This window comes from Vanellus vanellus (genome assembly GCF_965231255.1).
Source record: "Vanellus vanellus genome assembly, chromosome: 12".
NCBI classification, from domain to species: Eukaryota; Metazoa; Chordata; class Aves; order Charadriiformes; family Charadriidae; genus Vanellus; species Vanellus vanellus.
The window spans coordinates 12,397,376-12,417,759 of NC_138917.1; the positions used below are offsets into that span (position 1 = coordinate 12,397,376).

At 38.8% G+C, this 20,384-nt stretch overlaps 2 protein-coding genes across 2 annotated transcripts in view; one reads left to right on the forward strand and one right to left on the reverse strand.

Annotated features, from left to right (window-relative positions):
* Positions 1-10,587, forward strand: part of LOC309676972 (neural-cadherin-like) — a gene marked incomplete at both ends in the record, with an annotated part of 67,336 nt that extends 56,749 nt beyond the window's left edge. The window contains 6 exons of the mRNA XM_082489638.1: positions 298-464; positions 1,243-1,507; positions 3,260-3,440; positions 4,436-4,680; positions 7,286-7,440; positions 10,177-10,587. Of these exons, the coding sequence (XP_082345764.1) occupies positions 298-464; positions 1,243-1,507; positions 3,260-3,440; positions 4,436-4,680; positions 7,286-7,440; positions 10,177-10,587 (1,424 nt within the window). The remainder of the gene's footprint in view (positions 1-297; positions 465-1,242; positions 1,508-3,259; positions 3,441-4,435; positions 4,681-7,285; positions 7,441-10,176) is intronic.
* A 4,500-nt stretch (positions 10,588-15,087) lies between these two features.
* Positions 15,088-20,384, reverse strand: part of DPY19L3 (dpy-19 like C-mannosyltransferase 3) — a 37,362-nt gene continuing 32,065 nt past the window's right edge. The window contains exons 16-20 of the mRNA XM_082489542.1: positions 20,192-20,324; positions 19,294-19,452; positions 18,406-18,652; positions 16,320-16,430; positions 15,088-15,441 (exon numbers count right to left, since the gene is read on the reverse strand). Of these exons, the coding sequence (XP_082345668.1) occupies positions 18,491-18,652; positions 19,294-19,452; positions 20,192-20,324 (454 nt within the window). The 3' untranslated portion in view covers positions 15,088-15,441; positions 16,320-16,430; positions 18,406-18,490. The remainder of the gene's footprint in view (positions 15,442-16,319; positions 16,431-18,405; positions 18,653-19,293; positions 19,453-20,191; positions 20,325-20,384) is intronic.

A 20,384-nucleotide genomic window follows, 5' to 3' on the forward strand; every position in this document is an offset into this window, starting at 1 on the left:
CTTGGTCAGAGCTTCTGCTTTCACCACCATTGTAAGGAGAAGCATTAGCAGAATCAAGTCGGGAGGGAGATCACCTCTTGATAGAAGAAGATGAAGTGGGAGAGTGACTGGGGAAGTTACAGAACTAGATAAAGGGACGTGTCCCAAAAGACAAGTTACGTCTCACGGATCCATGCTGTGCATTCCAATTTTTTTTTTTTTTTTTTTACTTTCAACTCTTATTATGAAAATAATGGAAACAATAATACTTCCATGTCTCTACGAAATGATTTAAAGGTCTTTATCCTGTCTTTTTAGTTGCCAAAGAATATACATTTGGGCCAGGAAGTTACATTCGCTATCAGCTTCCTGTCAACGTGCCTGCCCGTAGGACACTGTTTGAAGCCATGATTAGGACACGACAGCCTGACAGTGTCATCACGAGCATGTCGTCTCGAAATAAGGATGAACACATCACCCTACAGGTGAGCAAGGCATTCCAGACAGTAGTTGCACAATGTTAAATCAATGATAGTGAATAGTTAGCCCAGAGAAACATTAGTTTAAGAGCTGGAAGTAGAACTGAAAACGTTATGCTGAGCACAAAAACTTTGGAATTCATTTTATGGACACTTACAGATCTGATCCTTTACTTAAAATATTGATGCACAACCGTGGTATCCCATTGGATTTCAAAGGAATTTATTGCCAGTTGCAGTGCACTATAGTTTGCTATACAGTATAGGAGGAGTAGTGTGTCTACCCTGGTGTCCTATTCAGCCATGGTCACGTGTGGCTGATTCTGCATAGTTCAGACCCTGTCAAGAAAGGTGCCTGTTCCAATGATGTCAGATTCTCAAAATGGCAACACGTTCATTCTATACGTACCACTGAGTGAGTCCCCTCTTCATCTAAGCTGGTTTGAGCTGTCAGTGTAGAAGTGATACGCCAGATTCTCAACCATTTGAAGAACCCCATAAATACGTCCAAGAGAGAAGCAGGGTAAAATTACTCAGAGTGAATTATGTACTACTGTGAGTACACTGCTACCAGTATTTAGGTTGTCTAGTTCAGTAGCACCTAAAGTATCTTTGTATTATACTGTATGTGCAGTGTAAACATACCCTAAATTTAAACAAACGCTTTAAGATTGATGATTATGTACAAGTCTTAGTTCAAGTAATGTGACAGTTACAGGTCAGTATGAAATGTCAGGTGATGACTCTTCTTCTTTTTCTCACTACTTTGTCAATTATCCACAAGGTTGTTCAGGGATTCTTAGTGGTCTCATATAATCTGGGTGATGGAGACTATTCTGTAAGCCTTCCCTCCTACCACATTGATAATGGTGAATGGCATCATATCACATTGGAGAGAAATGAAAATGAATTTACTCTTCGCCTTTATGAAGGAGGTGGGAAGAGAGAAATTCTGAAAGCAGCAGGAATATACAAAGAGATTGTGATTGACCCCAGCAGCTTGGTCCTTGGAAACACCTATCCATTCAATCAAAACAAGAGTTTTCAAGGTGAGGAGTTCTTGATCTCACTGTTCAGAATATGCATGTGTAAGAAGGAAGGTTTATTGGTACTACATGGGCATATTGAGAGAAACTATCTTGTTTATGTAGAGCCCAAAGTAAACAGATTTCTTGCATGACATTTCTTGCATCTCTCTGGCTTTGCAATAGGGACAAATAAAGTGTTCTGATTAGGAAGAAGCTACAGCAGGGAATTATGTGCAAATACTGTTAGCTACTGGACTTGGAACAAAGATAGGAACCTCTTCACACAACTGTATGTAGAGTATTTGTAACTGGATATCCACAAGCTTCTCCCAAGTGGGCTGTGGATGGTTCATTGCACTAGATACACAGTACTGATTCATTGCATGGTTCTATCCAGTCCATTCAGCAGCTTTCCTTCCCTACTAAATACAAATGTCCCTGTGCTCAAAGGAATATTTCCATTTTATATGTGCATTGCGTAGCACACAACAAACTCTGATTTATTACCTTTATGCACTACCTTTGTATTATTGGATTTTACAGTCACTCTGTTGAAGCATTAACTAAAATTAGAAACGGTTTATTAAATCAGAGCTAAGAATTTAAATTTTTAGCAACTGAGTGGATGGAAATGGAATAGTTACACAAAGGAGAAATCTAGAGAAATGTAAGCTTAAGATATCCATAACAGCTTTTTACTCTGTCCTCAGTTGGCAGCTCACCCGTTGCCTAAAATCATAGGATAAGTAATGCACAGTAATGCAGCACATCTTTTATAATGACAAGGAAGACACACACTTTACTTGCTTAAATGTGCCTGGTATCTGCCTGTCCCCTCTCTCTCCCATGCCTTTCACCCCTTTAACCAGATTCTGGTAAATTCATTTGACACAAGGTGATAATGTTGTCACCAGATAAAAGTATTTCAGTGAGTAACACAAAAGTGTGAGGAGAAAATGTATAAAATGTATATGCATTAAACAGAATAACAACTTACAACATAAGTGTATCACAAATTGTTTAGAAAAAGATTGTTTTCTATTGTTTCACTAGAAGTATTCCAATAACTAAAGTTTATGCTGAGAACTAGGGAATTTTTAAATTTTTATTTATGGGAGTAATAGTATTTGTTTTTAAGTAAATAGATTAAAGAAGTCAAATGGTTACATGAAGATAATTTTAATTAGGATAAATAATGTTGCTGTTAAGCAGCTGAAACTTTAAGGGGTTTGAAGTTACAAAATGTACTTAATTTATCAAGGTGTATGCTCTTATGCTGAGGGATCTTGTGCATACAAAATTACTGCCACACATCTTCAATACAAAATTTGTATTAATGCCCGAAGGCTGTTTCACCATTATTTGTGGTTTGCTCTTCTGTAAAGTTAAGCTGTAAACTACAATTAAAAATCAACCAAACACAATTTATACTGGTACACATTGAAGAATGTAACAGATTTTCCACAATATTTGGACTTTTGTTTTGAAAACATAGTGAAGGCGTATGTGTTCTGCTGTCTCGAACACAAACAAATAGGGTCCTGCAGCAGCACTTGGCTCTTGTGGAAAACACTGGGCAATCTTGATGAAAACTTTAACAAATTCAGTCAAAAAATGGAGAACAATGCTATGAAAGTTTACGTAAATTCTGTCCCAGATTTAAACTTTGGTAGCCTGGGTCCTTTGTTAAACATAAACTGCCAAATCTTACAGCTGCTTCAAATCATTCTTGCTGAATGACTTTTAAAACAGTCTCTTTGTGCCTTGCTTCAGGATGTATGAAGGATGTCAGATTTAATAACTACAGGATCCCTCTGGATACTCATGTGAAGGAGCTGGTGTCAGTATTAAGTGCCCAAGGCATCAAAGAAGGCTGTTCTTCAGAGGCTTGTAGGAATAACCCTTGTAACCAGGAATTTATTTGTATTGATTTGTGGATGATGCATGAATGCAGGTAATTGGTGGAAATAAAACCCCTTCAGATTCAGGTGGGAAAGGGTGGATGCTGAAGAAGTGTGCAACCTGTGCCTCTGGCAATCCCATCAAATTAGTTGAACCAGTGTGAAACACAAAGCTAGATGCCTAGCTAGATGCCTGCATTGGCATCAGGTTACTCTGTCCTTTTAGGATGGAATGCTATCCTTTTAGGTACTACCTTTAGCTGATGTCCATTAGCATATCTCCATTGGTGCTGTAACAATTTTGGGCTGCCTGTCTTAACTGAAAGTGTTTAAAGAACAGCAGCAAATCCAGAATGTTTGTAACCCCTGAAAACCAGGAAAAGAGGGTAAGTTAGCCGGAGTGGAGTGGAACACTAGCATGGCTAGCTGCCTTGTTGAAGCTTGTGCTGTGCAATGTTGATGTGCTTTCTTTTGTTGGTGTCTGAGTTCTTGCACTGTCTTAAGCTATGACTTCTGTTCCCTTACAGGCCACACAAGTTGCATTAGAAGCACCATATTATTAAGCTCAGAGTTCTTGTGTGTGGCTGGGGCTGAGGTTAGGACAACACTAATTCCAGATAGTTGTGCTGTGAAAACGTACACTTCAAGCATTACTGACTGCCACTGTCCATACAAGTGAAGTTTTCCAGAGATGTATTTTTTTTCTGGAAATTCACTGTGATGGAAACACAAAGAACATGGCAGAGCTTGTCCTGCCTAGGCAGAACTGCAGACCCTAATCCAGCTATTTTTCACATGGCTAATCTTGCAGAAGCCAGTGGAACTACCCGAGTTCTGAAAGCCCCAGGGTTCAAAGTTGTGGAGCTCACTGTTGTATGACTGCTTTAGAAAAGACTACAATCCTGTAATTATTCTAAGTAACTTCTAGTAGCTACTTCAGAAACTGTATATAGAGTATCATCAAAGACTGTCTTAAAGTCTTAAATGCTGTCTTTCATGACTACTTTTCTCAAAGTTTAATGGTTTCGTTTTGCCTTCGTCTTTTCAGTTGCCCCCCGGGACACATGATCATGGAGAACGCCACTGGTAGACAGTGTGTCTACACTGCGTGTGCTAAAAGACCGTGTAACTATGGTACCTGCATCTCGCAGTCACCAACCAAGTTCCAATGTCACTGCCCTGATGGCTATACTGGACGTAACTGTGAAATCACACTGGCGATCTTTCACAAGGATACAGGCCTGAGCTTTAGTTCCATGTTTGCCATCTGCATTTGCTTTTTGGCGCTGTTAGGTAGTTATGGCAACTACATCTTGTATTACCTTTGGTGAACTCATTTATCCATCTTGTCCTGAATAGTCATCATCTCATCCTCCTGCTGAAAAACTCAGTTTCCTAATGGAGACTTGACTCTGCCTTCATTTTTTTTGCCATGGTCGCAGCTCCATCAATAACATCATCCCTGTGTGCACATATTGTTAAGTGAATCAACATTTGTGAGCGATGGAAAGTCTTTGCAGTTTTATTTTCTGCACATTTTCACTTCATTGCTAAGGAACTGTTCAGATTCATAACTGGAAGCAAATTCAATTGAACAGGAAGAGTGGAAATTGCTACCAGATAAACATTGAAGTACTACTGAGCATGAAACAGATTTTTCAGTCTGGGAGACATACACTGTCTGATAGGAATATACTTGGTCAGACAGGAGCAGTCTCTTGCATCTTACCAGTTGGGTCACAGCTCCTAACACCTGCTTTTGGCTTCCTCAACCATTTTCAGGCTTAGGCATTGGGTCTCAAAAAGAAGAGAAAAGACAAAGAAGGATATCACTAGTGGGGAAGGATCACATCTTTGAGTCCTTCTTGTTTATTCAAGTTTCATGAATGTTTGCCTGAGTAAGGACATAGCATTTTTCTCATGGCTTGCAGCGTTATTTAATTTTCATTCAAAAGTCATAGTAAGAGTATGAAAATCATCTATAGCATCCATCTATAGGTACCTGAAATACCATCGTTTTCCCCAACTCTGCTAGATACTTTGTTTGCCATGCAAATATGAACAGCAAATAACATGGGAAGCTAACTGGTTTCACAGCTTTTGGAATCCCAGTTAGTGGACATTGATCAGAGATCATTATGTTAAAGGAGTGTGTGTGTCTGTGTCAGAGCAGTTTTATTGTGAGCTGACTTGGTGTTGCTGTCTGTGCTTGACTGAACTTGACTGAAAAAACAGTGTCTTTTACCTAACAATCCTGCTAATCTTTTGGGTCTAAATGACAAGATAGAAACTGTTGGTTTTAACCAAGTGGTGTGTGTTGCTGTGAAAATTTTAGTGGATGATGGTATTGCCACACAACTGTAATTTTTGTTAGGAGAATTTTTAATAAAATTCCTTGTTCTCAAGATTTCAGATGCCCTTTCTCTTACACAGACTTCAGAAGGGGGTAATGCACTTAAAAGTGATTAACTCATGCAATTTTAATTATAAATTTGTAACTTCCAATAGATTAGGAAAGCTGCTTTTCTGACACCTGATTACATCTTTTTAAATTCAAATATGGAACTGTTTTGCAAGTAAATCAATACCAGGGCAGCTTCACGTTGGTTCAATACCACATGAGCCTTCCCCACCCCTCTCTGCCAGGAGTCTTCAGCTCAGACACTGTGGTACTTCGGAGCTTGCAACTGCCCTAATACTAACACTACGGCTCAAAGAAACAACAAACTCCATAAAATGCTTTTAATGATGGCACTGTTTAATGACAGTCAGGCAGGAGCTTACACTGTTGGTATGTGTATGGAAGAGATACTGTCTTCAGTGAGGTACTTCGGGTTAACGCTCTTGGAACATGAGCTATATTCATTTTAAGTATTGGCTTTTTATTAACAGTCAGAGTAAAAGAATAGGAGAGATGTAGAACATTTAAAGACTTCTTGAGTATCTCAAAATCAGCTCAGCTAAAAAATTACTTTGCCAAGAAGTTACCATGTGTGAAAATCTGTGTGACACATTTCTGTAAATTTGGGGAGCGGAGGAGGAAGAGGTAAATATACAACTCAAATGCGCTGTTTCAGTTTGAAGGGTGTAGCTACACAGCACAGTACAGAGCATAGAAGCCCACGTACACCAGGTTGAGTCCCAAGATCATCGACGTGCTGCTCCACAGAGCTGTGCTCTGCCGTGTAGATATTCTCTAAGAGATTCTGGTCTCTTTAACTCACTACGGTGTTAGTTTGTGGTATCCAATGGTTTAAGGTTTTACTATAAGCTTTTATTAATTTTTATAGTTGGTAACACAGTGGTACATAAGTTGCTCAGTATCTGATATTGAAATTTTACAGCTGTCAGTATATAAAATGCACCTAAGCATTTAACAAAAATGTTCAAATTCATGGATGCTAAGGTAGAATGTGCCTGATTTTTTTTTTTTTCTAGTAAAATGTATAAAAGTAATTTCTTCTTTTGTCTCGTGTCGTCTTGTGCTTCGTTTCTGTGTAATTCTATCTGTTACTATCAACACATTGTTACTTGAGTGCTACCCCTTTGTATATGTTTTCTCTTAAAGTTTCACTCAATACAGTAAACAGCTAGGGCTCTGAACACCACTTGGGTTGTTCAGTTCTTTAACAACTTCAAAGTTGTACTTTAAAGTGTATTTTAAAATGCTCTTTAAAGGCCTTCTGTCTCTGATGTTCACTTGTAACTACATTGAAGAGTGCAAAAATCAAACATCTGCTGAGAAATGCAAAACTACAGCCTTGCTGGCTCTGACTGGACACCAGTGCTGCAGTACTCCTATAGAGCGGCTGCTGCCTAAGCCATCCTGCAGCACACCTGTATAATGTTTTATTTGTTTCTGAATGATGTTCTGTTTTGCTCCTGTGTGTTTACACAGCTCTGTTCAGTGCTGTATTCTTGTGGGCTCGCTGGAAGAGTCACAAAGATCTGAATGGAGGAGTTTATCACATACCTGCGCATCATGAGGATTTGGAGGACATCAGAGAAAATATCCTCAACTACAATGAAGAAGGGGGCGGGGAACAAGACCAAGTAAGGATCATTGTGTAATGTCACAATTAAGAGAGGACTGGTGGCTCACCATGCTAATGAAAATGTATTTTATGCTTTTCCTTTATACCTGAGGACCTTAGACTTTGTTCTGCCAATTAATTACTGCAATTAGTAGATGACTTCTTTGCAAGGTTATGTACATAAGGGTGCATGTTTCTTAAGCGGAGATAAGTGCCTATCAATTTCTAATTTGTCTTAAAGCAAGTGATCCTATGTGCATATTTAAAACTGCTTGTAGAGTGAGTTTAGCAGTAAAGAACTAACAGCTGCTGGTTTTGGTTTTATGGCTCAGGAGCTGCTGAGGTTCTCAGGGGTAATTACTGCTCTAGCGCTGAGGGCTTCAAAGAGCCTGACGTGAACTCTTCGTTATGGACGGTCTCTTTCTGGAGACTGTTCATAACAGCTGTTATTCAGATTGGACTTGTTAAGAAACCGAGGTGCTACGTTTGTGCCTCTTAAGCCCTAAAGCAGGTGGTGGTTGTGGAAGAACCTTTCTGCGTTTTCCTGTTTTGGAGAGAAATAGACTAGGGAACACAAGCTGTGTTTATACTTACAGTAGACCAGATTATACCCAAACCAGATAATGTTAACCTTTCCGCTAGCTGTTTTAAGGATTCCTACATGTCAGTTTAAGCCAGAACTTTGAAAGAAAACCGCAGATATTACAGATGAGTAATTTAAATAGATTATTTGCTGACCCATAGACATTTGCTGTGTTTGAAAAAGGTAAGGAACTTCACTGCTGCCTTTGAAACTTGTTCATTTCATGGATTCAAAAGGTGGTGTGACTCTGCAGAGGTAATAATAGTCAGGGCACAGATGTGATGAATCAAGAAAAGCCAGTGATTAAAAAAAATAAAATCAAACGTGATCTGTCCCAAAATTCCAAATATCTTCAAGAATTTTTAGTTACAAAATACAGAGAGTGTTTTACAGGGCCACCTGAGAAAATATTCTTACTTGTAGAGTATCCTTTATTTCTTGATGAATTAGTGTGAATGTAATAAATACAGGGACATTTTCCATGTGATAACATAGACAGCTATATGCATAAATCCTGTTTTCCTTAATAAGATTAACGTCCTCTGCAGTACTTTGAAATTTTATACCCAGAAGAGCTATAGAGTGAGGAAATCCACAGTTACTGTATGACATGTTTAATTACTTTTGGAGTGTAAAAATACACTCCTTATTTTAAGCAGTGGAATCAAATTAGTGATTTGATGATCTTCATCTGAGGCTATTACTCTGTCTTGAAGAAATGCCACTTTGAGTGAAGCCTCTACAGGTTCTATATACTGTTCCTAAATAATTTTACGGTTGCTGGGATTGCAGCTAAAGCTTTCTAGTATCCTTTTTAATACCTAATTGTTTCTCTAGATTAAAAGAAAAAAACAACACCCCCCAAATACCCAGAATTACAATACCTTAATTGTATTCTAATGTTACCTTAACTAAAGGATAACGAGGGTGCTTGGACAAAAGAATTTTGTCTTTGTAATGTCAGTGGAGGGTAGGACTCCAGGGACTTCTGGGTAGCTTACACTTGGTTAGAACATGCCTAAGATGGGCATCTGCGCTGTAGGTCTCGCATTGTCCATCACTAACAGTATTTAGTCACTGGATGAATGGCAATAAGCAGCTATTCTGTGTTACAGGCCTGTCCCAAGTCTTGCCACTTACATGGCTTCTTGATTGCAGGTGGGTTTTTTTTTTTTGAAGCAGTTCTCTGTCTCTGACCGAAGTTCAGCAAAGCTCACCAAGATTACCTAGGATAATCTCTCGTAAAATGGTCATGCACAATTCGCCATGTGAGAGAATAAATGTAATCTTTTGGAAAGTGCCAATCTGGTGGCTCTGTCATCGATGGCTACTATTCAGATGAATAGCATGAGCAATACAATTAATTACTTCTGTGCTCTAATGAATTCTGTCTCTCACAGCCTGTCAACGTTCTTCTTTGGCCTGAAAGTCAGTCCAGAGACACAACCTTTGGATTGTAGGAAGGTGAAGGACAATGCTGCTTCTCTTTCAGCTGGCCTAAAGATTCTGATTAGTTAATGCAATTAACATGTATGGCACTGGTAGCTTTAGTGACAGAAGTTGCACTTCAGGAGCTACGGCACAATAATCAGACAGCATTAACTGCTTCTGCACTAGAAAGGATTTTTTATAATTTCTTATTTTGTAGTAGGTAGTTACTTAGCTTTTACAGTCAGGCCACTGCCATGTACCATAACTAGCCATTATTCCACAAATTGATAAAATTTTAACAGAAATCACAGTAGCTGTTTGAACCATTAATGCGGAAAGGTTTCTTTTAACATGCTCTTTTTGAATATCCTTTCTCACCTTTGTTGCCAGACTTGGTATCAGTGTTTAATGATGAAAAAATATTCAGGTCTGAATTTCAGAACAAAAATTTGGGAATTTGTCATTTTTATTTAGCTTCTAATATGAAATTAGACTTGATTTTGAACCTAACTGTAGTAGTGCAGACTGCACGGGGGTTCCTCATGCATTCTCACCTGCTTGGGGGGTTTTGACTTTCTTAGGCACGTTGCAGGTGGCAGAATTGGTTGAACAACCCAATCCTTCATGTGTTCACACCTAACAGGCTGCCTCAGGATTGTTCCTTCTTTATTTCCACTAGAACATTGAATTTTGAGACCCTAGAGATAATATTAATCTAATGTACACGGTTTCTCACTCCAGGACGCATACAACATGGCAGAACTGCAGGTCTCTATTCAAACCAGCCCGGCCTATTCCCTCTACAAGAAAGAAAAACCAACAAAACCGAGCAGTTTCTTTAGTGCCGCATCCCCAGGCGTGCAGGAGCAGACCAAAACATCAGCGACTACAGAATTCTCTTTTACTGGCGCAGACTTTGGTCAGTACTTGTCAGAAGTTGTCAGAGATGCCGACCGCCACCCCCAGGCTGTGCCCCACGACTCGCTGCGGGTGTTCTGCACTGAAGGAGAAGGCTCGGTTGCGAGCAGCCTGAGTACCCTGAGCTCCTCTGGACTGGGTGAGAGTCTAGTGTATGATGACATTAAAGAGTGGGGACCAAAGTTTGAGAAACTAAGTGAACTGTACTCACAGATTGATGCAGAGGACCTGTAGATTACCAAGTCTGTTATTTTCAAAGTGGGGTACTTAGTCATTCACGTATGGGGTTTAAGAAATAAATAATTTTTTTGTCACTAAGGTAATAAAGGACTCTTTAAGAGATCCTATGTATCTAAGCTAAAATGGTGCACAAAGCATGAAGAAAGCATACTGTGTGTACTGTTTTCAGTAGGAGCTTTAGCAGTTATTTGAAGAAAAAATAGCACACTGTCTTTTTCTTGTAGAAATAAAGTCCATGTTGTATTATAATTATACCTATCTTGTTTCCCTGACTGAGCCTCAGTTCCAGCGCCTGCTCCCTGAGCCTCACACAGATGAGAGTCCATGGATCCAGGTAAAGGAATGAAGCAGCATGGATGGTGATTCTTTAACTTAACTTGGTTATAACAACAAAATCCCTTTACGCTCTCATAAATGCAGAAATTGAATTTGGGCGCAACAGATCAAGTCAGCTGCTTGCAAGTAAATACTTTTCTTAATTAAAAGGCCAGCTTCTCTAAGATACACTAGCCTCAAAGGTCACTAGTTAGGAATTTCTCTAGCAAACACCACAGTTCACCAGTCTCTCATTTCTAATGGGCTACTAAACTGAGCCTAAACTAAGGACCAGCCCAAACCCCATCCCTCATGTCTTGCTAAACCTCCTTTCATAGAAGCATTACGATTGTAGTCAGGTGATGCCTTGCCAGGAAGAGCTGACTGGGGCTACGGATGCATTTTCAGTGAAGAAACACCCCAACATCCCTGGGATGTTGTCAAAATACCTAGTGTCTTCAGGACGTCAGAAGACTGAAGGTCTTTCCTGTATCCAAAAAAAACCCCTTCACTCAGCACTGGGACTGCTAAAAATAAATCCTGTGATAAACAAAACCCTGCCAAAAGTCTAATAATTCAAAGATGGTAATTTTCCAAAACCCGTGAATGAGACAGCACATAATAATACAGGCCTCCCTCAGATGCATTTTAGTAGAAAAATATTAATTAGGGACAGAGAAATACAGGGAAAAAAATAACAGTGGTTGCTGGGGGTAGAATATTATGCTCTAAATTATCAGTCCCCTTCTGGACTTTTTTTTTTTTTTTTTTAAACCTTGACAATATTTGGAAGAGAGAAAGCTCCATAAAATTAATTTTGATTTTTTTTAATTTAAATTGAGACTGCTTGTATATATAAATGGAGTAAAGCGCAGCAAGAACACAATCTTATTTTGTGCTGTTTCTTTCTATAATATGTAAATTATATATATTATCAGCCAATAATATGAATATATCCGATAGAATCTAAGATAACTTGGTTTATTAAAAGAAAGCAGGAAACAATGTATTGTTACAGACATTAAAACTGCTTTGCTTACAGTTGCATCAGTAGCTTGTTTTGGGAGGTCTGGCTTTTATTTTTATATATATCTTAAAAACATACACAAATGTGTCACCACAGTCTGTGGGCTAGATTAATTTGCGCATTTCTCAAATGAGAAATGTTCACACAGTATCTTGTTCCTGCATGCATTTGGAACAATCTTTGGAAGATTTTGAGCATGCAGTCAACTAATGGTTTCACACTGCAGATAATGTGGCATTTTCATCTGGAAAAGCTAAATGCTGTTTTTACCTATGCCTAATAGTTTTGATTCACAGATGGTACATAGTCTATGATTTTGCAATTTTATTAATGTTTACTTGTGAGGAAACACAGGCTAGAATATCTTGCAGTATTCACAGATCAGGTATGTCAGATTCTGTATTTCATGATCATAGCAGTCACAAACAGGATATGGAAAATGAAGTAAATATATCTTATGCACAGAAGTCTATTCCTTCCCCAAACAGCAGTAATTTTGTCTGCATACCTTGTGTTCTTTCCATAACTATGGATATGCTGTCATTTTGGCTGGTTTTAATTTAATTTAGCTTGTAAGCTCCTTGGGGCAAGGACTGTCTTTATTTGCCTGTGAAGTGTCATGCATATCTAAGGCACCGTAGAAATAATAAATAAGCCTTCTGTATATGATGTCTCTTCCTTGCGCATATATAAGGTTTACTAAAGCTTAGAGTGTATTGAATTATTTCTCTCTCAGCTTTGATCAGATGCTTCCACAGACGTTCTCCCTGAAAACCCGAGGGAAGCAGCATTTGCTTCCAATCGATGCGTGGACTCAAGACATGCTACCATTTACAGACCAGTACTTTTCTCGGATATCCACGTGCTTTTTGCATTAGGCGTGGTCGTGGTTTGTGCAACAAACAGACAATTAATCTAAAAAGGAGGAAATCCTTAACTTTACATTCACAGTGGGTGGTAGGACACGTACCAGCACAGAAGGTATATCGTCAAAAGATCTCCAGGCTTGACGAAGAGGAGAAAGTGCAAGACACCCCTCAAAACACTCCAGTTATTTTCTTTCCTCTTCCTCCCCAGCCTGAGATCTTAATTCATTCCCACATGAATACCAAGTTGAGATTTGCAGCAAAATGCAATCAACAGAGGAGTCAGTGGTGATTTGCTCTAAATGCATCACAGTTACACCAATTACTGCGCACCTGGGGAAAAAAAGTCACTCCCCCCCCTTTCCAGGAATGTGCCCGAATAACCTGACTACAGAGTATTCTGTGAAATGGAGGTCTCAGTCCCATTTGCTGAAGTTCCTACTCCATCCATGAAATACTTCACTGGTCACCGTGTGACAGTAAAAACAAGCCTGAACGCAATCTTGTAACTTGGTGACTGGGAGCCACACAGGCAGCTGGGCTGCGTGGGCAGCTTTTTGGAAGCCAACCTGAAGATGCTGCTGTACTACTGCTTTTTCCCCTCTTAAAACTATGACAAAACCATAAAGAAATAATAACAACCCCAACCTCAGAAGTGCTTGTAGAATGGCAGTTAGCTGTACATTTTAGAGAATACACAGTATAAAACAAAAGGTCAGAAAACATTTTAAAACTGCTGTAGGAACTTGTGTAGATTCAAGCTCAGTAATAGGACATATTCATTTGCAGATGCCATGCCCTATTAAAACCTACTTTTCCTCTTTCTGGGGATTACTCATTAGTTCACTTATTTATCTGTTTTAATTTGCATGCTGCTCTTTTAATTACTGTGTAATTTCTGAAGTCATATCTTCACTTGTTCTGCATTTACACAGACACATACAAATATTTCAGTACCTCTACAAAAAAAGCTTATCATGGTATAGCACTGACATTGCTCAAGAGGAGGAACAGCTGGCTTGACAACAGGAAGCTTTGTGAGTGGTGGGGGGAAAGAAAAAAAAATGGAATAAAAAAATCATTGGGTCCCTAGGTAGTGGGATTTTCAGTAAGCTGGTACTTTTATTAATCTTCTTCCATGTTCTTTACAGACTTTAAACATGTTGTAAGAACATTTTACTTAGTATAAAGTATTTGTAAAGGTCTGAAATTTAAATAATCATGTGGATATTAGTATTTAATCTGTCTGCCCGTCAACTACATTAATCTTTGTGGCTTTCCCCTTTAAAATAACATTCCAAGTATATAACATGTAGCCAAGCCATACAAAAGCTGACTGTCCTTACGTCTGACCCACTGGCTAGCACCAGCAGGTTTAAAAGGGAAACCACAGCTGTAAAAGGAACAGGATTAGGTGAGCAGAAGAAATGTGGGCATTTTCTTAATTATAGAAATGCTTTTTAAAAACCATGGCTGTTTCCTGGGGATTTAAATCAATAGCTTGCACCATGCTATTGGTAACTGTTGGTGAATGAGGAGGTTTTGAAAAACCTGGTTCTCTGGAACCCTGAATCCCCTCTATGCAAGCACACCATCTTATGATCATGTTCCATTAAATTAATCTTACAGAAGTCCTATCTGTACCTAATTAACAGCAGTGCCAAAACTCCCCCAAAACTCACTCTAAGGGCAGTACTACACATGTGAAGGTGTGACTGCACTCGGGCACAAATGAGGAAAAGACATGCTGGACAGTTGTACGTATAGCTCTGCACAGCCCGCTTCTCCCTGCCGCAAGAACACATAGGCTTTTAAAAGCTTACCTAAATCAGGACCTAATCCACAGAAAGCACTTGCTACAGATAACTTTGCTCTCCTAAAGAATGCATGTTTCTTTTCAGTGTGTAAGAATACAAAAGATTGAGCTACAATGTGGGAACACGCAGATCCTGACTGGTCAAAGCAAATTATATTTACTTCAATGGAGTAACTGCCTCAGTCTACTGACCTTGCTAAAGTTTGAGAGTGTTGGGTGACGACTAGTAAAAATCATGACTGAGACACCTTTACCTTGTGACAAAGAAAGGAAGTCCAGCAAGCTGTTAAAATACAACGATGATTCAAGAAGTCAGTGATATGTGCAATGTAACATGGTTGAGAAAAGTCAAAACTTCCTGCTGAAAAATACTTTGCTTTCATCCATATGGACTGAAGCAAAGCTGATTCCCTAAACTGCACCCTTCTCAATCCATCCCAACGTAAAAACCACCAAAAAAGTGATTCTCAAATTACACTATTTATTTAGTATACAATAGTCATTACATCTCTTTACAACAACATATTATAAAATAACTATGTTAGATCTCACCGGCAGAACACTGAAACAAGAAATGAAAATATACTTATGGATCTCAAAGGCTCTTCTCCCCTGAAAACACTCCAGCTACTTGATAGCATTTTGTCTCTACAATCTAAAAAAAGTAATTCATACCGCAGTTCCACTGATAATGAGCAGCTTAAAAGTCCTTGCGGACAACAGGTAACATACACAAGAAGTCAGGATGGTGCCATTCCCGTTGCTAGTTATTTGTAAGATTTCAGTAAATGCACTGCCACAAGGCTTGTTCCTGGGGGTGGATCCTACTTAATAGAGAAACAGTGATGCCACAGCAACCATTTGGAAATAAGGTGCATCAGAATGATGTCGTTCAGGGCTAGGTAAGGTTATTTTGTAAAAAATTGCACATTTTTGATGCAGTGACTATAGATCACAGCAAGAGATGGAAAGTAGAGAAAATAATTATCAGACCACTAAAACACCACCTACCTCCTAGAAGTCTCCGACTCTTGCACCCCACCTCTAGGAACAGGAAAGGCGGCCCTTTGGCCCCGCAGCCAGCACTGACCACTCACCCCTGCTCCAGCCCTCCCCAGCTGGCCTCGCTGGGGCGGGCAAGCCTTTAAATGAGGGACAGGGAAACAGCTGCTCCCTCTCTCCCAGTGCTGTCCTGACGTCTGTGCTGCTTTCCTCTGAGCTGGTGAGTGAGTTTGTTCCTTGGCATTTTCTATTTTACTATTTTAAGGAGACTGGTCTTCTGAACGCCGTACTACATAGTCACTGAAATATGCCCTTCCCTTTCAGTATTAAAAGTACAGGAACTGTTGGAATTGTTTAAAAGTGTCACAAGCTCCCTAGGCTTTAAAGACTGTGAGCTTCAGGAGTTAAGCAATCTCCAAAACAGTCTGCATCTAATACTTTGAATTTCTGGTGTGCTACTCTGGGGGATGTTTGTGTTGCAAGAACAAACTATGTTACTGTGGCGGTTCTGGATCATGAGAGCCCTTGGTTTTTATGCTTTCCCAAGACCAATGGTAGCTTGGGGTCTTTTTTTGTTTTTTTTTTTTAAAAAAAAGGGAAAAACAAAACACATTTGCACCTGGTAGTTTCTATGAAAAATTTCTCCTTTGGCAACATTAGAGATTGTATTTTTGAAAAAAGTCTATTTAAAAATAATTACCGTTATAGTCAGGCCTTAGGCTCAGCTGTTACCTACAAGCAAATTTGGAAAATGATAGGATATCACTGGATCTTGGAATCTCTCATTTCAATCAGAGGAAAGTCACTGCACCTTTAAAGAAAGATACAACCACATTTTAAAAATCAGACAATACAGCCTAGACATACCTTACCTTGCGTGTGCTTGTTTTCAATTACTGTAAGGCACTCATTGAGGAATTCACTGACCCGTGCTTTCAGCAAGAACAGGCATGCATCATTACAGGCCTAATTAGAGTTTTAATACTGATTAAAATGTTTTATTATTGTATTATGTTAAGCTGCAGTAGTCTCCAACCTCATTACGGGATATAGGCGAGAAATTACTCAGGAGTCTCAGTTGCTCAGTTTAACAACCTAGCTACTGTCAATGTTTGATTTAAATACAGCCTGATTAAAGCACACTTTGCTTTTGTGTTAGCATGAAAGTGCAGAAAGATGTTGAACATTGTTAATGAGTATTTACTGAATATAAAATTGTTTGAGCATGTGACATAACCATCTCCATCTCTTCAGTAATTTACCTTAGTACAACTGAAAAGGGAAAACATTTAAATCATTTGGAATTGGAACACAGCTCAGTTGTGAAAGCTAATCTCATTACACATCTTGATTAAATTAAATGTGGAGTTTGCTATCAGTAGCACTTTAAGTTTCCCATCATTAGAAATTAATTGCAGTGGTAATTATTATAACTGAGTTATTTGCACAGGCCACAAACACTCTTATAGGTGTTCAAATGTTAATTCAACGTTGGCCTAGAGGCACTTGATTATTACAGTTCTGTTTTTCGTAAGAAACAAATGATCTTAGTGGATGTCTAATTAAAGTTGGAGAGTACTGTTAGACTTTCAATCAGATTTAATCTCTACTTTTGATATAAAACCAAAGCAGCGCTAAAACACAGCAAAAGTCATGAGTTAATAGCATTTAGAAAGTCGATACAATTCACAAATTTCTAGCTGGAAAAAGACAAAGGGTACAAACAAATTGCAAAATTCTCAGGATTGAGGCCTGTCTTCATTTCATCTTCCAAGTCAATTTAAAATAACTGCAGTCTATCTTTTAGGATAAAGAGCAAGGACACAATGATTCTGTGCTAAAATATATAGCTTTGTGACTGAAAGAACATAAAGCAAAGCTCTAGTACCTGAACATATTTTAAATACCTAAGTTCCCTGCTGATTTTAGAGATGAATTTTTCTTTTTTAAGGTTGGCAGTGTTCAATTTTGGTATCCTACTCCTGGAATTTACATGGGGAGAAAAAGGATCCCCTGTAGTTCAGAAAGCAAATACAGAAAATAGTGTTGTGAGAATCCATGCTGAGAAATTTGGTTTTTTGTTTGTTCTGAGCATTTTACGAGGATACAAACATGCAACATGTATCAAGCATGCTCCAACCTTTTTTCTCATTAGAAATACGTAACGCTCCATCATTAAATGCTTAACGTTATAAACCAGTATGTTTCTGTATCACTAAAAATGCTGGACAATGACTGAAATTTTACTCTTCAAACTTGTTTACTGATTCTGCACTCACTGATTCTGCAATCACACTCACAAGCTCGGAAACTCATATCCGCATATATTCCCAAAGACTTCAAAAAAGAGGCACTAAAAGAGCACACGGACCTGTCGAAGAGGATCAGACTGTAAGACAAAACTTAGTTTTTGTGACTATTTTCAGGATTCACAAAAGCAATGCCTACTCATCATAGGAGTAGCATGGCCTGCTTTCACTGAAGCTCTACCACTTTACAGTAAAAATCCAAACTGTTGAGCAGAACTTCATAGGCTAGCGAGTCTGCAGCGGTCATGCAGGCTGCTCCTTCTGTCTGTCTTCCAATCAAGTAAAACTGGAAAACAATTATATCCTAGGTATTCAGAAGGTCACACTTTATAATCAAAATGGTCCCTGCTAGCGTTTATTTATGAATCTATGAAAATTTTGGCAACACCACGAACGTTATCAAAACTAAACTGTCTAAAAAAAAAAATAAAAAATCACAGTAATTAAACAAGAAACCATGAATGTAAAATGTCTTACAAATGTAACATGTTTGTAAAATTCTGCATTTTCTACTGTGGGTCCTAGCGTTAAAATAGTGAACTTGAAGCCATGTTGGGAAATGTTATTTATGCTTAGCAAGTTTGTAAACATGGAATGTTTTGTTTTGAAACACTCTAGTAAAGTGTATTGTATAAGAAGGCAGGTTTTTTTTAATTTCCTCACAGAAGCGAGGATACAACGAAGGTTTCAAATCAGGGTCATTCTCTCCCAAACCATCCATGATCTGTAATGAAATTGAACAGATTTGTAAATACCTTTAGCCAGTTCACAGTTACAGGCAATAACAAGAAGCTAAAAACAACCTCGACAATACATTCAGAGTGTCAGACCGGTCAGATTTGTTAACAGTCACTGTATGAAACAAGTGGGAGAAAGACAATAACATTAAAGCAGGGAGATTTATAGTATCGTCTCTATTACTGATAAAGCTGATTTGTCAGAGGTACATATCTGCTTTGAGTTACGCGGTCTGCTGTGGTTCCGTGTTAGCCCCAGAAATGCTTGGAAACTCCCCTGACACAATGGAGTAATACAACCCTCCACTGGTCCTGAGGGAACCAAAGCTATGAAGTGATTTACACTCCGAAAGCGAACACTATTAGTGTACTGCTAACCTGAAGCTCATCGGGAAGTGATTACTTATGTTGCCCAGGCTGAAATGCCTTTTTTTAATTATCAAATACCACTGAAAGCAAGCAGTGTTCAATTTGACAATTTTGAGAATGTCTAAAGGCTCCATTAGATTTTACTTCCCACGCTCCCGATGAAGTGGCAATAACCCAAGCTACTTCAAATCGTAATTGTATTTCAAAAAAAAGTTAAGCAAAATGTATTCTGTTTACAAATCTTGTATGTAATACTTACATGGCCATTAGCTATATCAAGTAAATCACGTAACCGACAGCCTCTACTGTGTCTTCTTTCGTAACAAATGCTGTCTTCTAGGATCACATAGTCTGTGCCAAAGGATCGCAGTATTCTGTAAACATCTTCAGGAGATCTCTTGGCATAGATCTGATAAATCTATAGAGGAAGAAAACTAAGCTGTAAGGCACATTACCATTATTTCTTTGTTTGCTCTTTCATGATTCCTTTATCTTGAACCAGAGAAAGAATTAAGATTGATAATCCAGGTGATTTGAATTAAATGTTTAAAAAATACTAATAAATGCTTTATTCAGTAGCCACTTAGAGCTTCTATGTTATGGCTACTATGATGGCTACAGTACTGCTGCTGCCAACAAAAACACTGGATGGTGCTGCTGTCTGCAGAAAGGCCTTGGCAGATGCCTGTAAAACTTTCAGAATGTCTAAATTACAGGAAAGTATACTTTAAAACAATCTCCCCAGCTTTGTGTGGAGTTTCTCAAGGTGGCTTCTATATAAAATGTTATCTGCTCATCTGGGAACTGAAGGGAGCATCAGGGAAATGGGGAGATGCTCCATGCGGGTTTAACAGCGCAACTGGGCAGCCAGAGCCATTAATGCCAACAGCACCCAAACCCGTTCACTCAGAACTAGCTGGAGTACCTGGGTACAGGTATTCAGACATACACCAGCTGCCAGAAGCAAGTTAGCAGATGCTCAAAGTACTATGAGTTTCACAGAAGTTAAATTCTGGAACTGTATCTGAAAATAAGTTAGTTCAATGAGTAAATGACGCGATGTCATTTGCAACGTGCCATTAGAGATTGCGTACGTTTTCGGGAATGGAGCCACTGATATAGATAAGAATTAACGTAAACTATCAGAATACTCTTACCTGTTTTGTTCTCTCTCTCAGATTCTTATCCTCATAATGGGGATGATTAGTTAATGTCCGTCCAGTGCACAGTTTGACGCCTGCTAATAGCTGCATGCTCCCAGCAAACACTGCTGTGTTTGGAGTGTTTGACCTAAACAAATGTTGATAAGTCTGAGGAAGTCTCTGTAGGGGTATTTTTTGCATTGCTTGT